The sequence below is a fragment of the Cyprinus carpio genome, chromosome A7, assembly GCF_018340385.1.
Source record: "Cyprinus carpio isolate SPL01 chromosome A7, ASM1834038v1, whole genome shotgun sequence".
NCBI lineage: Eukaryota > Metazoa > Chordata > Actinopteri > Cypriniformes > Cyprinidae > Cyprinus > Cyprinus carpio.
The window spans coordinates 31,324,821-31,345,071 of NC_056578.1; the positions used below are offsets into that span (position 1 = coordinate 31,324,821).

Genomic DNA, 20,251 nt, shown 5'->3' on the forward strand with positions numbered 1-20,251 from the left:
GTCAGTTTAGAGCGATGAGGGTTTCTGCTGACAGCAGAGTTTCAGTTCCTCCCTGCTTTTAAATGTACCAGCTGCAGCTGTCAGTGGAGCTTTATCGGTCCACATGAGGGGGTGAGGCAGGTCTCACTGTGTGTAAAGAGCTGCAAACAAACAGAAACCTCCCGAGGGTTTGAGATTCAGCTGCAGAGAGCCACTGTTTCATGCAGGTGGGGTCATGTGGTAGAAATTTGAACAAAATCTTAAGCTCTAGTGCAGAGACACGTTTATGGACTAATTCTACACTAAATTAGTCTTTAGTGACTAACTACTTTTTCATAGTACTACTTTATTTTTCATAGTGGTCTTTGTTCAGGAAACCATTTTTAAGTCATTTTTAAATATTCTTATTCCTCATTTAGGCATCATTGGGAAACAAAAATACCACTACCATTTAGATATACTTCGGAATGTTTTGATAACTTCTTTGTTGTTGTTTTTGCATTGGTTTCACACAGAAATTACACAATTTATCAATTTTTTTTTTAATCACGTTTTCATTATTCTCATGTAGAACTCAAATCTCCATTGATTTTGACCTGATATAAAGAATTAGACCTGATGTAAAGTCTGCCATAAAGCGAGGACGACCAAAGAACATGGTGTCTACTAAAAAGGTATAACATGTTTTATGTACCAAACACAAAATCACATACAGCACAGTACAACAAACTAAACAAGGCATTAAAACAACATCTTTGGCACTTGACAAATAGATGATAGTCAAACAAAATTGTAAACAAGACAGAGGCATGACATTAAAACAAAACAAATAAGTAAAAAAAAAATGGCAAAGTGATAAAAATGTAAACAAGACAGAGGCATGACATTAAAACAAAACAACAAATAAGTAAAAAAAATATCGCAAGGTGATAAAAATGTAAACAAGACAGAGGCATGACATTATAGTACAACAACAAATAAGTACAAAAAAATTGCAAGGTGATAAAAAGTCAAGGGTTTGGCAATGTGATGGTCTATCCAAAACTTTCTCAGTCTGCATGTTTTCATGCAAAACCGCGTCATCTCTGCTGTGCCCGGCTGTATTTGTATGCCGGTTTGCGAGGCCTCATCCACGGCCCTAGCACCATGCTCTTCCATCCCTTGTGAGACAGCTCATTATAGTACCAGTCGCCAAGGGTGCTTATTTAGTGCAAATAGGCTGGCTGAAGTCTTTAAAAATGAATCCTGCAAGCGTCATTTTCGGAACGTGGAAGGAACTATGAGTGGTTTGGGTCCTGAAGCAGGTCTGAAAAACAAAACAAAAACAACACTGGTTAGATATACACTAGAACTTCAAGTTCTCTGCTGTACTGTCAATCTCACTGATTTACACTACAAGCAGAAACATCAGAAATTCATTCTATTTTCTGGTCATATAAAATAACAGAGTTCCTCTTTGATTGTGTGAGCTCCATATTCTCCCTATATTCGTATTATATGAGCCTTTAAAGCCTGAATATAAAAATATAAAGACTTTTTAAAAGCTTTTCTTTTATATAGGTTCAATTAACTATTCCCTTAAAAAAATAGGGCTTGCAGGGTTAAAATTGTTATAAAAGCAGGAATGGGGGTGTGTGTTAATATCAGTTTACCTTATATTTCTCACAAGATCTTTACACTGTTAAATGAATGCTTTTCCAAGGTTGACCATCAAATAAACATGTTACTCTGCTGAGTTTGTCAGTTTTTAGCATATACAGTCGAATCCTCAGAGTCTCACTGTTATGTTTTAAAAAAATGAATTTGTATTTTTATCACAACATAGTACTAAGCTGCTGCCGCCACTGGGAAGCTACGAACAGACTTATCTTCACAAGCTGAAACTCTGTGAGATTCGGTTGTTCTTAGATTGGAGCATGTAGTGCTGGAGACAAGCAGAAAAGAGGCCTGGATATAGGTGCAGTTATTTCTGAAAATAAGTGCTAGACTGCTGCTTTTGAGAACTGATAGCGGACAAGCAGTGATGTGAAGACTCGAGGAGAGAAAAGAAGATTTAAACTTGCAAAATTCACTTCTTACAAGATTCCATTGGGGCATGTGTATTTCCCCATAAGACCTACTACTGCATATAAATGAGTAAAACCCCGTCCAAATGTTTGATGTGTTGTAAAGATTCAGTCCTATATTTACTGCACTCAAGAATAGGTAGGAGTTGAAAAGAGTCCCATAAAATATCCAAACTGCACGCCTCACCACCCACTGTTCGGCACGCTTATTTGTATCTAACATTACCCTTGATCCAGTTGGTCTGGCAAAGAAAAACAAAGTATTGAATAATTAGAGCAGTCAAACTCTCACTCATTAGGACTGTCTTTCTTATTGGAGAGTAACTGTTCAGTCAAGTGTTACAATTAGTATGCTAATTAGCTAATGGCATCACAATTTACATATTTTGGTGAGAATGAGGTGAGTGGAAAAGACAGACAAGACAAGACAGATAAGTCTGCAGCACCTCTTAGAAAAATCAATATATACTGTTAACTGTTGTCATCAACCTTTGCTCCACTGAACAAGAAGTCAGTGATTTTGGATTTTGTGAAAAGGGAAAAGTTTGTGACCTCCACATTCTCCCAATATTCATATTAAATGAGCCATTAAAGCTTGAATATAAAAATCTAAAAATATAAACACTTTTTTTTTTAAAGCTTTTCTTTTCAATTTTGTCTAATGGGATAATAAATGATTATATATATATATATATATATATATATATATATATATACACAAATAGATTTATGACTGTTGTCATACATAGATTTATCAATTTAAAGACTTTATGCTGTTAAATTAATGCTTTTCCAAGACCATCATTTCAAATGAACCACTTGTGGCTTTCTTTTTGTGTGAAAAACCATGATATAAACATAAAATACCCTGCTGAGTCTGTCAAAATGAAATGCAGTTTTCAGCATATACAGTCGAATTCTCAGACTCTCACTGAACTTCTAAATACTCCTTCTAGAGGATTTGTGTGATTATCACCAACAATAGGTATGTTTACATGCTCTAATTTTGTTAATCCACATTAATGTAATCCATTCTGAAACTCTGTTTACATGAACCCTAAACTTTGCAATCCAATTCACATTTCTGTTCACACGTGCATTTTATAACAAAACTTCAGTGCATGCACAGTGACCCTGTCAACAAAGTCACAACATTACTGGAGCTACAGTACCATCAGTTTGTAAATATGCATATATTTTTTAAAGCAATTACATAAGTAAATAATCAGTCTCCTCCATTGACCAGTTTGTAAGATGTAAATAAACATATGTTAAAAGAAAAAATTAAAGGGGTCTGGTAAACATATGCAGCATGACAGTATTATGAAAAAATTTCTTATTGATCAGAATATGCTAGATCTGCTCCACACAATTTCATTTTGGATCGACTGATGCGTTTCCATGAAGGCTCAATAAATAGATTATTTGGGTGCATGTAAACATAGCTATTGGGAATGCAAAATTGTGAACAGATTTTGGATATCTCAAATGGTCTTGCCATGGTAAGGGATTAAAAAAAGACAAAAAAGGAAACAGAAAGAGCCTAATACAGGTATCTTCTACATGCATTATCTGATTTAGATCAAATTGGTGTATATTTGGTTATGCGGACTCATCACATGGATGTTCATGGATTGTTCATGGTCACAGCGCCACCAGCTGGCAGCAGGATGTGTGACACATGCAAAAGTCTTCAAAGTAGTACTCTTTAAATGCATGTTGTCACTGTGAATTGTTTTTTTAAAGCCACCAGTGGCCCATCATCGCTGTCTGCAGCTGTATTTTACTTTTAAGCTCATCTGTGGAACTGTTGATGCGTTTACTCACTGGAATGCCTTTAAAGGGGGAACAGCAGTCACCTTTCCCACAAGCTTGGGTCCGACTGAAGGGGGCATCATCACCATGAGCCCCCCACCAGAGGGTTTGGGCTGTGCTCCACGAGCAGGGCTGCGAGGAAGAGGCCTCTGGGGGGGTGTGAACGGGGGTCGAGGCTGTTGTTCTGATACCTTCTATATGAGGACAGGAAAAAGAAGTGAATAATTATTTGAGGTGTGCTTTCTTTAGGATTTCTGATGGCGTGTTCGTAGATTGTTTCAAGCAGCATTTCATTTGATGAGATTGTGACCTGTTTTGGCTCCCACAGTGATTTTGATTAAACCAAAAGAATATGAGTACACTGAATTCTCACCAGTGGTGAGCGTGAAGGGTTGAGGGGTAGAGGCTTCTTGGGAGGACTGATTTTCTGGGGTGATGCTACAGATTTAGGTGTGCTGGGTGAGTTGGGTGGCTTGCTGATAGGTGGAGGATGTCGAGGTCCTTTGATGTTGCTCAGGGATGGCGACGGAGCCGGCCGGAGAGGACGGACCATATTAACTGGCTGAGTACTGTTGGAGGCTGGGTTTGGCCTCAGAGGAAGCACCTCCTTGCTGGTTTGAGGTAGCTTAAGAGGAAAAAAAGCAAAGTGATGAGATATTGGTGATGCTACTACATGATTTGAAAATGTAAATACATATATTAAGTCAAATTAAATTCATACTAAACAAACTCCATCATAAATCTCTAAATAAAAAAAATTAAAAAGGCACTTCGAAAGGACTAAAGTCTTGACAGAGGTGAATGGGGTCATAAAAATGAATTACATTCCATCACATAAATAAATTATATTTTAGATATTAATATACAACTTTTTAAAATGTATTTATTTTAAATTTTAATAGTATTTCACAGTCCGTTTTCTACTTTTACTGTATTTTTGCTCAATTAAATGTAGCTTTCGTAAACAAAAGAGACTTAAAAACATTAAAATATCTTGCCAACCCCAAAAAATATATAGAGTATAATGTAATGCAAAGATTTGTAAAATTCCTATTAAAGATTATATATGAAAATGTTCTCTCCTCTGTGACTAAAGTGTCCATACCTTAAGATTAACACTTCTGTTGGAGAGTCCCGCCACCTTCAGATGGAAAGCAGGTTTTAGGTGTCCATTCTTCCCCTTTTCAATGGAGCCCTCATTTCTGAAAACGTATGGAAACACATTTAAATAATTTAGTGATTAGACTAGTAGTGAAATTGACATTGCATTTTTTTGTCAGTTTGTTAAAGCCCACAAAGATTGAGTACAGACAATCTTTCAGCATGTACAATTATAATACCATAATTTTCTAAGCATGTTATTCAAAAGTGGACTGGATAATGAACAATTTTGGAGCAGACGTGTATGTTCATAGAGTGACATCAGAAAGCTTTTAGACCACTTGAGTATTCATAGTTTAGGATAGACTGAATTATTTATTGCATTTGACATAATATACCAAAAGGACAAAGTGAACTTGATTTATGTATGTTTGAAAAAAATCTGAAATGTATTATTTGCATTAGTATTCAGACCCTGTGTAGCTGTGTCTTCTTGGGTGTGATTTGGACACCTGGATTCTTTTTCCTTTGACTAGTTTGTCCACAGTATTTCTATGGGGTCATTTTAGATGGCACACTCAAGGACATTATTTGTCCCAAAGCCAATCCAGGATCATCTTGGCTTTGTGCTCCAGGTCATTCTGACGCTGAATGAAGAATCTTTTCTCTTGACGGAGGTTATGTGCTGATTTTCTTCAAGGATCACTCTATATCTGGCTCTATTCAACCTCCGTCATGTTACCTGCCAGTCCTAAAGCCTGCTAGCCAGTATAAGTTTTCCCAAAATGCTTTCTGAATTGCTAACACTCAGTACGCTATCATCTTTATATTCGCTACTCAGTTTGGAAGTGTTAGACCTCTGCTTTTTTTGGCTTTTATACTACACCGATTTTTCCTAAGTGACACTGATGCAAAACAGATTTAAGCATGTCCATTTGAAGCTGCAGGAGATATTCTTGGATTTAAAGTCTTACATGAATTGCCACTGTATAAACAAAAAACAAAGCCACTTCTTAAAATATCTTACACAGAAGAAATAAAGAAAATCATGCATGTTTGGAATGACACAAGGGTTAGAAAATGATGACAGTATTTTCAATTTTGGGGGAATTATCGCTTGAAGTACAAGAGTTGGTACAGTGTAAGTTGAAACCTTGCTCAATGGACAACTTAAAAAACACTAAAAAGTGTTAGTCAGGAGATGTATATCAGTAATTATTAGGTTGCATATAATTTTGTGATTTTTCTGAAATTCAGAGAGTTCAGATGTGAGACCGTGTGTGCAGGGAATTGCTCCAATGACCTAGTCTGCCACCAACTAGAAGAAAGAATAATACTGTACTTAATCTGACTAATTTGTAATGTTTTTAATGACTGATAAGGGGAGTAACCTCAGTTATCTCACTGCAGCTGCTGTTTTCAGCAAATGTGAAGAGAGATCACACAATTAGATTTCAGAGGATACTGACAGCTGAACTAATCACATATTTTTAGAGGGCCTGAGATGAAAGACAGGGGGCTCTGACTTGCACCCTTTCATTTCTTATAAAAGTCCTTTTAAAGCAGGTCACAAAACAATTGTTTGAAAGCAGTTTGGCAAAGCAAAATGTATCCCTGATATAGCTTAATTAGATTTGAAACATAGACTGATAATGTTTGAAATAAATAAAAACAAATAAATAAAATACAATTAAATTAAAAATTAAAACAACTCCTTATAGGAAAATATCTTTCTCACAACCATAATTTTGTAAATGTACAGAAGGGGTTCTTGTCTTTAATATATAAGAATATGTGACTAACACACTCTGCAAAAGCAGATTTGGTACTGTATCTTGGTTTCAAATCAAGTAGGAAAGCATTATGGATCAAAAAAGGATTGACCAGTTTTTTTTGAAAATGTATAATCTAGCAAGTCAGTGGTATGAGCAGCTCCTTGAGCAAAGGAATTCAGATATTGGATATAGGAATGATGAAGACATTCTTTGAGAAACTAATATCTGCTGAAGAAATATGGCTTCTATTATAATGGCATTAATCAGCTGAAAAGTGGCAAAGCCTCGGGAATGGATAGTTTTCCAACTGAGTTTTGTGCTGCAGTTCCATAAAAGTACTCCACTCATAGCCATGAAATCTATATTGCTTAAAAGGAAGATTCCCAAAAGTATGACTTCTATCAGCCAGTTGCAATAGGATGGAAATAGTTTTGAACCCATTTCTCAGCAAGGATAAGTCCTTCTGTATTATTTTCTACTATTTTCTATCTTTGTAGTTAAAAATCACCTCTTTATTCTATTCTTTTAAAATTCTATTGCCTCCTCACCTAAATTGAGTTTTTAATCTGCAAAAAGGCATTTTGATATTAGATATATCACAGCGCACCAGCAATGGAGGCAGTTTGTTATCCAAGAGAAATATCCTTGAGTAAGACGAATGGGCTTGAAGAAACAAACCATATGCTGTTGTGGCTTTTAGTTCTAGGAATCTAAGAAAGACATTTGCATGAAGAAGATACTATTGTGCTGAACCACTCGGCTTGCCACAGGTGTCACTAGTCAATGCGGTCGAAATTGCTCACTCCAGTTTTGTTATTCTCTCACTCACGGCATGAATTCAGAGGGTCCCTCTTGGAAACCAAAAACCAAGTTTACCTAAACAGCCAGTTTTAAGATGAATGGCTCAAAACTTCTTCCATCTGACAACACCGAAGGCCACTGCACCTCTAGCAACCTTAACGGCCCAGACATGTTTTTTATGGATACAGTCTCAAAGAACTAATACAGTTTTTTTTTCATAACTTCAAAGATCTTTTTTTTTAGGTTTTTGCTCTGCCATGCAGTGCATACAAATACAAACAGGTGTAGCTTCCTAAAATCATGTTCAGTCGAATGAATTCGCATAATGGTTATAAAAATAAATTCTATAGATGACCAAAAGAAACAGGACACTTCTGAGATTTTAGCTTTCTGCTATTAATCCATTCAGACTTCTATGAAGCCATTTTCGCATTGTAACTGTGGTGGTTGGTGTAAATGGATATGCATGAAATTTTTAACAAAACAGTGAAAGGGTCAGAACACTTTGTAAAGGCACTGCATAACTGTGTGTGTTGCTACAGTAATACCTGCTGGCTTTGCTCTTCTCTCTCTGTGTTCTCCACTTGTGATAGTAGGAGCTTTTTATCTTGATGCAGTAGAAGGCAATAAGTACAGCAGGGAGGAGCACTAGAAAAGCAAAGAGAAGCCCAACAACCAATCCCACCTGACCTGAGGACAGATATAAAACATACAGCGACTGTTAGACAAGGGTCAACAGCAAACACAAAGAGAAGTGCTTGCCAAATATCTGCCACTCTGAATAATAGATCTTGTGTGCACTGCATTCCCTCTGTACCATAATAATGTCTATGGCTACGTTCAGAATAGCAAACTACCTACTTTTATCTCTAGTATACTACTTTTAAGCAGCATTTAGCAAATGAATAGAACACCCGAAAGACCTATTACATTTCTAAAACGTGCAGCACACAACCAGTGAATACTCTCTTCTGCAATGCAATGCAACTTGACCTTCTATTTCCAGTGTGACTCATGAACAAGAAGGGCTATTTATTGTGACTTTTAATTTTAACATTACTCGCTATGTGATCAGAAAGTAAGTTAAGCCAATTTTACCCAAAATTGCCTCACTCTCATGTACACTACTGTTCAAATGTTTGGGATCATGAGCTTTTTATAATGTTATTGAAATAAGTATTTTATGTTCACCAAGGCTATACATTTATTTGAGCAAAAATATTGTAAAAACAGTAATATTGTGAAATATCATTCAAATTTAAATGAACTGATTTCTATTTTCATATAATTTAAAATATAATTTATTCTTGTGATGCTAAAGCTGATTTTTTTAGCCGTCATTACTCCAGTGTCACATTATCCTGTCACATTATCCGTCATAAATAATTTTAATATGCTGATCTGGGGCCTCATGTATCAATGCTGCGTGTGCACCAAAAATTTGCATACGCCAGCTTTCACACTCACGGTCGGATGTACAAACAGTGAAATTAACGTGAGAATGTGCGTTCCTCCACACCAACCTCATGTCTGGCGTACGTACATTTTTTGTGGTTTTTGTCTGTTGGCGACTTTTAGAAGCAATGAAGTGAAGTTGCAAACATTAGACTACGAATTGTTCTACAAGTCTATCGCACCACCACCTGTGAGAAGCATTGCTATTAATTTATTATTGATAAAATAGTTGACATACTATTGTCACACAAGCCTTATGGGAATATTTTTTCAATTATGCAATTAACTCTTTCCCCGCCATTAAAGAGTTATCTCGTCATTTAGAAATCAACGCTTCCCTGCCATTGATGAGTTTTTACATCTTTTCGTGTTTTCACTGTTATACACCCGGGGCGCTATTACACATCTTCTGGACGAGTACATAACCCCCCGAACAAAAAAACACACGTGAACATGACGGAAAAACTATCAATCTCTTATGTAAACAGATGCATATGATACATAATAAGATCATCAGCAATAGACAGCATATAAATGAAAACCGCATAATGTTATGGAGTAAAATGATGATCCAGGAAGTGGCATATGGCTGTGCAAGCTTTGGAGGTGTTGATTGAAGCGATTTACTGGATTTATGCTTTGATAATCGCACTGAATATTATCCAGATGTAGTTTTTTATTTTTTATTTTTTTATAAAACTGCGATTTTCTCACCTTTTTGCTCAAAATTATATATTTTTATGAAACCTACAGTACCTATATTCAAGTGCTTTAAGCTAGAATAAAACAGATTTTTTATTTTTTTTTTTTTTTAAGTAGAGGCTTTGATCTTTATTTTGCTGTATTGCATATTCAAATATTCCTTAGTCTATGGCAATGGCAGCGTTGGCCTTGTTAGAGGACATTGCCAATGGCAGAATATAAAGAGAACGAGTTTTTAGGGACCACAATGATTTTCTGGCCCACCATGATGACTGGCTTATCAGCCGTTTCAGATTTCCAAGGACTATCCTATTGGAGCTCTGTGCTGAGTTGGGTCTGAATTTGGAAGGAGAGAACGCGAGGAGCCATGCATTACCCATTTTCTTACAGGTGCTGACAACACTGTGTTTCCTGGCAACTGGTTCTTTCCAAAGGGAACTGGCAGACCACTCAGGAATAAGCCAGTCATCTTTGACCGCGCAATGCCAGCTGTATGGGACAGGATCATCCACATGTCTACCAGGTATTTAAGGTTTCCATACGATACAGCTGAGTTTTCCTAATGTAATCAGAGCGATCGACTGCACACACATTTCTGGAAGAATTTGCATATGTGAATCGGAAACATTTCCATTCAATAAATGTGCATATGATATTTGATGCACAAATGCACCTAACAAATATTGTGGCTAGGTGGCCTGAGTCAACCCATGATTCATACATCCTTACAAACAGCATGGTAGGGATGAGGCTTCAAGCTGGAGACACTGGACACAATGGGCCCTGGCTGCTCAGAAGGGGATGCATGAGAGTGCCTCAGAGTGCATGCCAGTGGACGTTCCTGCTGTTGCACAATATAAGTCCAAATAAACAAAGGCACATGTTAACTGTGATTTGAGTCTGTTCCTTATTAATGGGTACACGCATTTGCCATAAATGCAATGGATATGTAAAATCTCTGGTGTACTTTTGGTCAGCTACACTGCATGCATTTGAAAATTAAATGCAGGTTGGTAATACTATTCCAGAGAGTAAAGTGTCGCCCACAATAGAGGCACCTCTCTGCTCAAAGGCTGTAAGTTCATCGACCCCTGTACCACTGCCTGTTCTGCCCACACTTTGTCAGTGCACAGCATTTCTCCGCTTAGCTTCCACCTTTATATCAGACCGTTTCTTTTTAAGTTCATTTACAGTGCGATTTTCAGATCCCATCGCACCATCGCCCATCGTCAGCCAAACTCTCCCACTCATTTTTTTTCTTTTGTTATTAATTCCGGAGGACAAAGTTCCAAATAAAATATTTATCTCTCGTTTCTACTTCCGATAGTAGCAACTCGAATTCACTTTCCGTAAGGTTTTGTTTCTTGCAACAAAAGTCTTCAAAGCAAGTCTTTGTACATGAGGCCCATGCTGCTCATAAAACACATTATTATTATCAGTATTGAAAATGGTTGTGCTCCTTATTTTTGTGGAAAATGTAATACTTTTTAATCAAGATTCTTTAAATAAAAAGAAAGTTGAATAGAAAAAACTATTTAATTTTTTTCTGTAGCAAAGTAAAAGTCATTACTGTCACTTTTGAATCAATTTAACAGGTACTCACTGAATAAAAGCATTAATTATTTTTTTAAAAGGTTTAATTTTAAACAGTATTGTATGTAGTGAGGTCTTATGACTATATTTTTGATTGAAATATTAAGCATATTACATACTGTATCACATTCTATTTTCAAAAATAAATAAATAAATAATAAAAATGAAGTTTACTGAGCATGCAATAAGAAGTATTCTGGTATTCCATTCAGAACAAAAGGTGTTTCAGATCCAGTCATACATTAAATGAAACGAGTAATAAATTCATAAATTCTTAGATTTGCTCTTGAAATGTTTCAACAAGCAAAGATATCATTTGCCTGAGTTCTGGAAAGAAAAGCTGGACGGTAGAGATTAATGGTTAAGGTGACATCTGATAAAAGGTGTGAGGAAGAAAGGGGAAGTGAATAAGAGGGAGAGAGAGCACACAAGTGATAAAATCTTAGATAAATCTATCTATAAGATGGATTAAAGAATAGGAGAAAAATAAGTGAGAGCAGAGGCACATGTGCACAGAAAGCTGAAAGTGAACTCACTGTCATTCTGCACAGGTCCACTGTCCACACTTCCCCCGAGTCCTGGTTTCTCACAGAAGGGGGGAGCCCACCCACGGTTACAGTGGCAGTTCCCATTACTGTTACACACCTGCATGGAAAACATCACCACACATAGGAATAAGGGCGGATGAGAATTTCCATCTGGAAGGTTTGGGTTTAGTTCATCCTATATAATCCTGTCATCATTCACTTACCCTCATGTATGACATTTTGCTTGAACTACACCACAAACAACTACTCAAAATGGTTTGGTTTTAATATCTATTTGTTTGAGTCATTTTTAACTTATTTAATCACACACAGCCATTTACCTATCCTCACTTTCATTGCTGCAATTGCAGGGGACATTTTCTATCACGTCTTTTGAAGTATAGGGCAAATCCAGAATATACCGTCTTTCATCTTAATGGAATTTCTTTTAACATAGAATATTTTACACGCTTCAATCTAACCCAGAGGCAAGACAGGAACAGTGGAAAGGAGAGAAAATGTGCTGTGTGCAAATACCACGACCACTCACTTTATTCTCCATCCACACTTGCCTAAACCATACGATCAATATGAATCAAATGATCATGCAAATGAATAATAAAAAAGCAGTTTCTGAATCTCTAATCTCCTCTCAAAGACCTGTCGTATTTGGCTGCCCTTTTGAAAAGCGACTGGGTAAATAAGCAAGAAATTAAGTAATAATAGAAAAACTGACAAAAGAGAGAGACAGAGGGAGGGCAGAGGGATTAGGAAAGACAGAATTGGACTTTATATGGCTTGGAGGCTTTTTACGACTATTTGACCAGAAAATACACAAATCCAATGCTATAGCTCTGCTAATATAATAAAAGCATCAGGCAGTATGTGTCAGGAAATGAGTGACCCAGAGGGAGGTTTTAAAAGAATTAGAGGTGTGAAATCCACAATGAGTCAGTTTGGGTTAAAGAGGAACTCAAAGGGAGAAGGAGCACTAAGAGACATAGCACTAAGAGACATTGAGATTAACATTGCAGAGGTAGAGCTGCATCTTCAACCAAATAATTACATTACACCAAAGAAATAAAAGCAAACTATATATACCATATTGAATTGCATGGCATCATATTTTTTCCATTGTATTGTATTGAATTGAATCGCATTGTGTAGAATCAAATCAAAATCGGATCACACTGCATGGTAATAGCGTTGAATCGTATTGTATCGCATCGGTAGCCGCTTCATATGTATCTTTAATGTATTGTATCATTGGCTATGCATTGAGACGTGTATCACATCGGCCTCAGTTATAGAGATGCACATCCCCTAATATCCATACACACACACACACACACACACTTACCCCATGCCCATGGCAACGGGCGATACAGGTTTGTAACTCAGTAAAAGAGGCATTCTGACATTGACGATCTTTGCACACCTGAAGGCAAGCAAAAACCAAACAAATCAACCCTTCAATCCAAAACAAACAGTACATGCTTTTATTGAGAGACATACAGTATCTTCACCTAATAGTACAGATCCTGTTTAATATATATATCACTTATATATTGAATATAAAACTTGAATACAAACAAACAAATAAATAAATAAATCAAACTTGCCTTCCCCTCTCCACACTTGGTGCCCGTCATGACCAGTCCAGGATCTGGAAGATCGCCCTGCCCATCTTGGGTGCTGTAAACATATGTGCCCCGGCACTTCACCTCAATGCCATCTGTACGGATGGTGGTGTCTATGGACACAGCATTGCTGCCCTTTGGTTTCTTGGCAGCACTGTGGCACTGTATCTTACCACATTTGGCATCACTGTCGGGATTTGATATGAGAGATCACTAGTCATCTTTGCTCACAGCGATTCACATAAATTCATCCACGGGGACAGCAAATTAGATAATATTATTAAAAAAAATCATCTAAAAGTCACATTTGTTTTGAGAATGATGAATAAGCAGAATAAAAAAAGTCTAACACTGGAAAAGTACTGAGTCTGCAGTGCTTTCCTTGTAAACTATTTGAACTAGTTTGTTCTTTTTTTAAAAAAAATATATTGGTTTGTTCTTTTTAATGTATTAGTTTGTTCTTTTTTGTTTTTAAGAAGTCCAAGACCAACTTGCTATTTGTAGAAATTGCAGATTTCGCTTCACTCCAGGTCTGCAAGGTCTTTGACAGAAATCACATATTGATTATATATAAGTTGACATATTAAAATACCACCTCACCTTTTCGCACACTTCACGTAGTTGCCATGACTGTCCTTGCCACAGTTTCCAAAGGCATTCCCCGCTGCGTTCACATCTTGAAAACAGACGTCATGTGCCGGCTGCGCACCTGGAGAAATGTAGTTATTCGGTTAAACCTAGGTTACCTCTGAGAAATGTCAATTACAGTCAGGGACTCAAACAGACCCATGGTGTGAACATGGATCTTCTGGCTTCATGCCACCAGCTAATATATGGTTAGAGATAATCTTTTTTTTTTTTAATTAAAGATGAAGTATTAGGTTTTAAGTGACAAGTTTTTTTTTTATGTGTTTATAATACATAATACCACAAATTAATTTTGTTCTACCATGCCATGTTACAAATAATCCACTGACTGAAAAAAAAAAAATACATTAACTGCTCATTTAAAATTTGTGAATATGATATTATCGGTTATACACTGTGAACATCAAACATGTCAACACCCTCTCACCCCACAAATGACAAAGTACGTCTGCTGTGATCTGTGTCTGTTTGATAGCCAAAGAGCCTGACTGGACATGAGCCTAGAACACACTGGAGGTGTACAGCCAAATGCCATGAGCTCTCAGTCACTACATAATCAATCTCAAGCAGAAGTTGATCATTAGTGCTGACTAAACACTGAAAGAGGGTCTATTAGGATTAAAAAAACTTGTTCTGAAAGGTTGGTTTAGGGAATTAAAAGGGAAATTTGGCAAAAACATACCATAATATTACCATGTTTTTTTTTTAAATGTTACCAAAATAGTACCATATATTTAGAAAAACAAAAACAATGATATGTTTGTTTTAAAAATGCTCTTAACATACTGATTGATAATGCTAAATGTACATGAAAAAAAATAGTCGTCTCAAATCTGGAATGAACGGTCGGGGTACAATAGCAGGTAGAAATAACTATATTTGCAGCATTGTTGTTTTCTTCAGTGTTTTAGCAAAAGTATCAATCTATTTTGCTGCTCAGTGTGTTTCTGCTTCTGTTTTTTGTTTTTTAAAGTGTCATCTGCAGCACTTAATGACACTTTAGTGCCTTTAAAGAGAAGCAACACTTCTCTTGAATGAAGCCCTTTGGCTCTAGATTTAAAAAAAATACATATTAGCGGATATAACACCGAAAGATCATTACAATAAACAACTCTGAGCGCTTGTGGTGTGAACAGCTCAGCTGATTTGAAACGCTGCTCACTCCACTTAGAAATGGTTAAATGATGCTGCCATTGCAAATATGTCACGCGGTCCAGTTGGAACCAAGCAGAGGTCCAGAACCAGACCGCAGTCCACCATTTCAATATGCCTGGTAAATGATGAATGTAATCATTCAGTACCATTGTGGACATTTGTTATGATTAAATAAAATGATATATACAGTTCTACTGTTCAAAATGTTGTGGTCAGCAAGATTTTTTTTATGTTATTGTCTATTATGCTCACCAAGGCAGCAATTATTTGATCAAAAATACAGTAAATACAATAATATTATACAATAATATTTTAAAATGTAAGATGTGACCCTGGACCACAAAACCAGTCATAATTGAGATTTATACTTCATCTGAAAGCTGCTTTCCATTGATTTATGGTTTGTTAGGATAGGACAATATTTGGATGAGATACAACTACTTGAAAATCTGGAATCTGAGGGTGCAAAAAATCTAAATATCGGGGAAATTGCCTTTAAAGTTGTCCAAATGAAGTTAGCAACTGAAAGGAGTGAAATTATTTCCTTATGAAATGAATTCTTTGTGAAGCCAAAAGAAACACTCAGGAACTCTCGCAATGCAAATGCCAGGCCACAAAACCATAAAACAATCTGGAGAAGAGATTCTTCATAGAGAACAAAAGACACCTCTCCCCTCGCTTGTTTACGACCCCCTTCTCCCCCAGCCCTCTCTGCCTCTCTCTCTCTTCCCCCAAAAGGTTTCACTTAAAGTTAATCAAGAATATGCATATCCTACATATCATGTATCTTGTGAACCTGTTGTTTTTCCGCTTCATGTTTGGTATCATTTTAAAGGTCTCTGTGCGATTGTTAATGTGGTCTCAATTTCACAGTAGTCACCTGTATTATGAGAAATATTGAAAGCTTTTGTAGAATTGTGTTCTGCTGAGGAAGGGGTGTGTCCCCTCTCCGAGCCAGGTGTGACCCTGGGGCCACGAGAACCTAACAAGCCAAAAGGTCTTTATGTTTTTACAGCTGATTTGAAGATTTCTTTGTTTCTGGTCTGAGTATAAAAGGAAAGTGACAAAACATTACTTTGGGAATCTGTAGTCAGAAAAACCCCCATGCAGTGTGTGAGAGTCTCTGGAGCTCTGCACCAGTACTCTTGCTGCTGTGTGTCTCTCTGCTGTCAGGTATGATTCAAAAATGTAACACATTATGCCCATAAAGCACACTGTATAGTTGTTTGTGCTACTACATGCGCACATTGGCTAGTTAAGTTTATTCTCTAAAACACTCTGCTATGCATTTTAGACCATGTGTCTTAAATTAGGATAACTGTTACATGTGTGACTATGTTAAATTTGTGCGTCTCCTGCCTGTATCACTTGGCTGTTCCCCATATGGCTACAGTGTCTATGTGCAGGAGCAGGGTTGCCATGCGGCTACAATGTGATTCATAATTGCACTATCCTTTCTAAATTGGCTTCTAATTGTTTCATTATGTAATTGGCATGTTATACTTGATTTATAAAATATCAAATATAAAATGTTATATTTGATTTATTCTGAACTCTCCTGAAACCATTATGACTAGTAAACTGTGAGGAGGCTTTTGTTACCGCAGATTTACGGACAGGATAGGTCAAACTAAAGGCTCGAGAATGATAGGAGCAGTAGGCATGTTATCGGAGACCTTCTGATTTCTGTCTATCACTGGTATTAGCAAGTTGTACGAGAAAGGACTAAGTGAACTACACTTTTTTTGTCACAAGCAAGCAGTAGGCGGCAGGCAAAACAGGTATTCGTCCACCTACACCTTCTGACTAACATCAGACTGGCGAGTTTGTGATCGTAAGATCTACGTGAAGATAGCGTGAGACTTAAAAGAGACATTAGGTCCCCAGTGAACGGATAATTGAAAGTATAGTGAGTCCAGAATAATCAAATATCTAAATGAATAAACAATCGATATTTGTGATCAGTTTTTTAATTAGAAACATTGCCGAAATTTAATGATCACGTGAAATTTAAGTCAGATTGAACACGGAGCTAGACTAAATTTTAAACTAAACCCTGATAAATTCAGAAGCGCAAGTAAAAGACCGAATATGAATTAAAGCTTCGACCAGGCCGCTGGATTCCACTTTTTGGGCTGGCATATTACTAATCAAAAATTAAGTTCTGTTATATTTACGGTAGGAAATTTACAAAATATCTTCATGGAATATGATCTTTACTTAATATCCTAATGATTTTTGGTATAAAAGAAAAATTTATTTATTTTGACCCATACAATGTTTTTTTGGCTATTGCAAAAAATATACCCCAGCGACTTAAGACTGCTTTTGTGCTCCAGGGTCACATATATTCCTGTGATGACAAAACTGAATATTCAGCAGCCAATACGCCAGTCTTCAGTGTCACATGATACTTCAGAAATCATTCTAATCTGCTGATTTGGTGCTTAAGAAACATTTCTTATTATTATCAATGTTGAAAACAGTTGTTGCTTATTATTCTTGCGGAAACTGTGATTTTTTTCAGGATTCTGTGATAAACAGATTTCAAAAAGAGTTCAAAAGAAGAGCATTTCTTTTGTAACATTATAAATATCTTTACTGTCCATTTTGATCAATTTAATGCATTCTTGCTAAATAAAATAACTTAACATAGTAACATAACTTCTGAACTGGATCCTACAAATGTTATTACCCTGCAAATTAAAGGCACATCTATTACCATATCTTACCATAACCCCACAGCTGCAGGCACTGCTGTTCATGGGTCAGACACATGCCATTATAGCAGTAGGCACGGCCATGCTGACACGATGACCCATCCAGGAGGTAAACATTAGAGGGGCAGTAGGGAGAACCCCCCGTGCAGTATTCCGGCAGATCACAGGCACCGGCTGCTCCACGGCACATTGTGCCGGCCTGCTTCAGCTGTGGGCAGAGGGCATGGTAAGGAGACTGAAGGACTTTAATGAAATAAAAAAAGAGAGCAGGGCAAACTACAGAGAAGAAGTGGATATTAAACTGTGGCGCCTGGTGCTTCTCTAGAATGCAGAAACACAGACAAGCAACTATTTTAAGCAACACATAAAATAAATAAATAAATATATGGTAACACTTTACGATAAGGTCTTATGAGATAGCATCAGTTAATGCATTAACTAACACTAATTAAAAATGAGCAATATATTAGTGTATTTATTCATCTTTGTTAATGTTACTAAAAACAACTGTTCAAAAGTGAATCATTATTAGTGAATAATTAGTAAAACGTCTACTGTAATACAGTGAAATATGTTGATAACAAAAATGTAATTTCTTCAAAATACACAGTGCAACGGTGTCAATAGGGAAAGATACTTTTTACAGCCAGGTGGTGTAGTTATGACTTCTTCCAGCAGGGGTTAACAGGGACAGGCTAACTCGCTAAGCCTTGACCACTTCTATGAAACATACTGAGTGAGAGTCAGAACAGAGTGAGAGAGGGAAGCAGTGGGAGAGAAAGAAATCAACAGATAGATAAATAGACAGATAAATAGTTAGGCACCTTGCAGTCCTCACAGCAGACCCCGTGGGCACACTGAGCATCCACCTTCAAAGTGCAATTGCTGGGGTGGCAGCAATTATTGGTGCACTCCTGCGGGAGACAGAAAACACACACACACTTCCAATAAAAGCTACCAAAGCAAATCAACATATGGCTCTCAACTGCATGGTCAGCCACTTAGAGCAAGTTGTGAAAACATGAAAACACAATATATATATATATATATATATATATATATATATATATATATATATATATATATATATATATATATATATATATATATATATATATATATATGTGTGTGCATAAAGAATGTACTATACACACACACACACACACCCAGTGTCTGCTTGCATGCTATGATAAAAGTGTGGAAAATAAATCGAGAAGAGAAACTGCACAGGACGTTAGACGCATATAAAAATGTTTGATATGTATGACACTGATATATACAGCATGGAGGCATCTGATGGCCAATAATTATACCGTAGCTGAAAATGAATAGGGGTAGGGGAGGAAGTGTGTGTGTGTGGTGTTTTTAGGATGTTTAATGAGGAGGAAAACAACACACATATACGCTCTGTTATACACATACACACACACTGTCTCTCTGTCTCACATAAACACACACAGCAACCTCTATTCTGCTTGATATGGTTTCAGAGCATCAAGTGTGACTGACAGCTATGATTATCACACTAGAAATAAATAAAGGGTGTTATTCAGTGACTATAATGAAAAAAGACATGCGTCCATGACAGGATTGCACTCATAGGCGGAGGGTGAACCAACTCCAGGGCACTAAAAGCAGCCAAATCAAATACAAACATCATGTCTTTAAGGCAAGAACCAGACATGGGTGTCATGCAGGCTAATAAAATATGTTTAATGGGACTGAATTTGTATTTAACGTGATTACAATTTAATTAAAACATTAGAAACAGATAATTATATAATGTTTCTTTTCTATGGTTATTCAAACAACGAATGAATTAGTGACATTGTCAATAATTTTGATCTATCGCGAGTTTAAGCACTCTCAAAAAAAAAAAAAAAACTGTCATTATAATCATTGAAGCCGTCTACACTGCAAAATGCATCTTTTACTTTCATTGTACAGTACGTACATCTGCGTTTTGCTGTTTATGATAAGAGAATTTCGTTCAGCAAACACGCGCACACTCAACAAAGCTGATGAGTTTCAGCGATGACTCATCTGAACGCCTCTGATTGGCCATTGTATACCTAAGATCAACAGAATCGTGTGGGATTGTTTATCATGCGCAAAACTGTAAATGCCTAAAATGAACATGTGCAGGTGCAACATGAGCAGATCTTAATCTAATGCCGCAGTCGACACTTTTGTGTGGCATTTTTGCTATAAGACCCCATGGCCAAGGGAAGGCTTACCCTTCCCCAGCCTTACACACACTCCGCTTGTTGCACT

General features: G+C 36.8%; 1 protein-coding gene across 2 annotated transcripts in view; it reads right to left on the minus strand.

Annotated features, from left to right (window-relative positions):
• Positions 1-505: 505 nt before the first annotated feature.
• The window catches only part of LOC109095504 (disintegrin and metalloproteinase domain-containing protein 33-like), a 94,451-nt gene continuing 74,705 nt past the window's right edge, over positions 506-20,251 (minus strand). The window contains exons 13-23 of one of the 2 annotated variants that reach the window (XM_042760822.1): positions 18,802-18,891; positions 17,990-18,185; positions 14,055-14,163; positions 13,437-13,641; positions 13,175-13,252; positions 11,824-11,932; positions 8,086-8,227; positions 4,966-5,062; positions 4,234-4,485; positions 3,905-4,054; positions 506-1,285 (exon numbers count right to left, since the gene is read on the minus strand). In XM_042760822.1, coding sequence (XP_042616756.1) covers positions 1,181-1,285; positions 3,905-4,054; positions 4,234-4,485; positions 4,966-5,062; positions 8,086-8,227; positions 11,824-11,932; positions 13,175-13,252; positions 13,437-13,641; positions 14,055-14,163; positions 17,990-18,185; positions 18,802-18,891 — 1,533 coding nt within the window. In that variant the 3' untranslated portion in view covers positions 506-1,180. Of the gene's footprint in view, positions 1,286-3,872; positions 4,055-4,233; positions 4,486-4,965; positions 5,063-8,085; positions 8,228-11,823; positions 11,933-13,174; positions 13,253-13,436; positions 13,642-14,054; positions 14,164-17,989; positions 18,186-18,801; positions 18,892-20,251 lie in introns of both variants that reach the window. The other variant, XM_042760823.1, reaches the window with a different exon arrangement.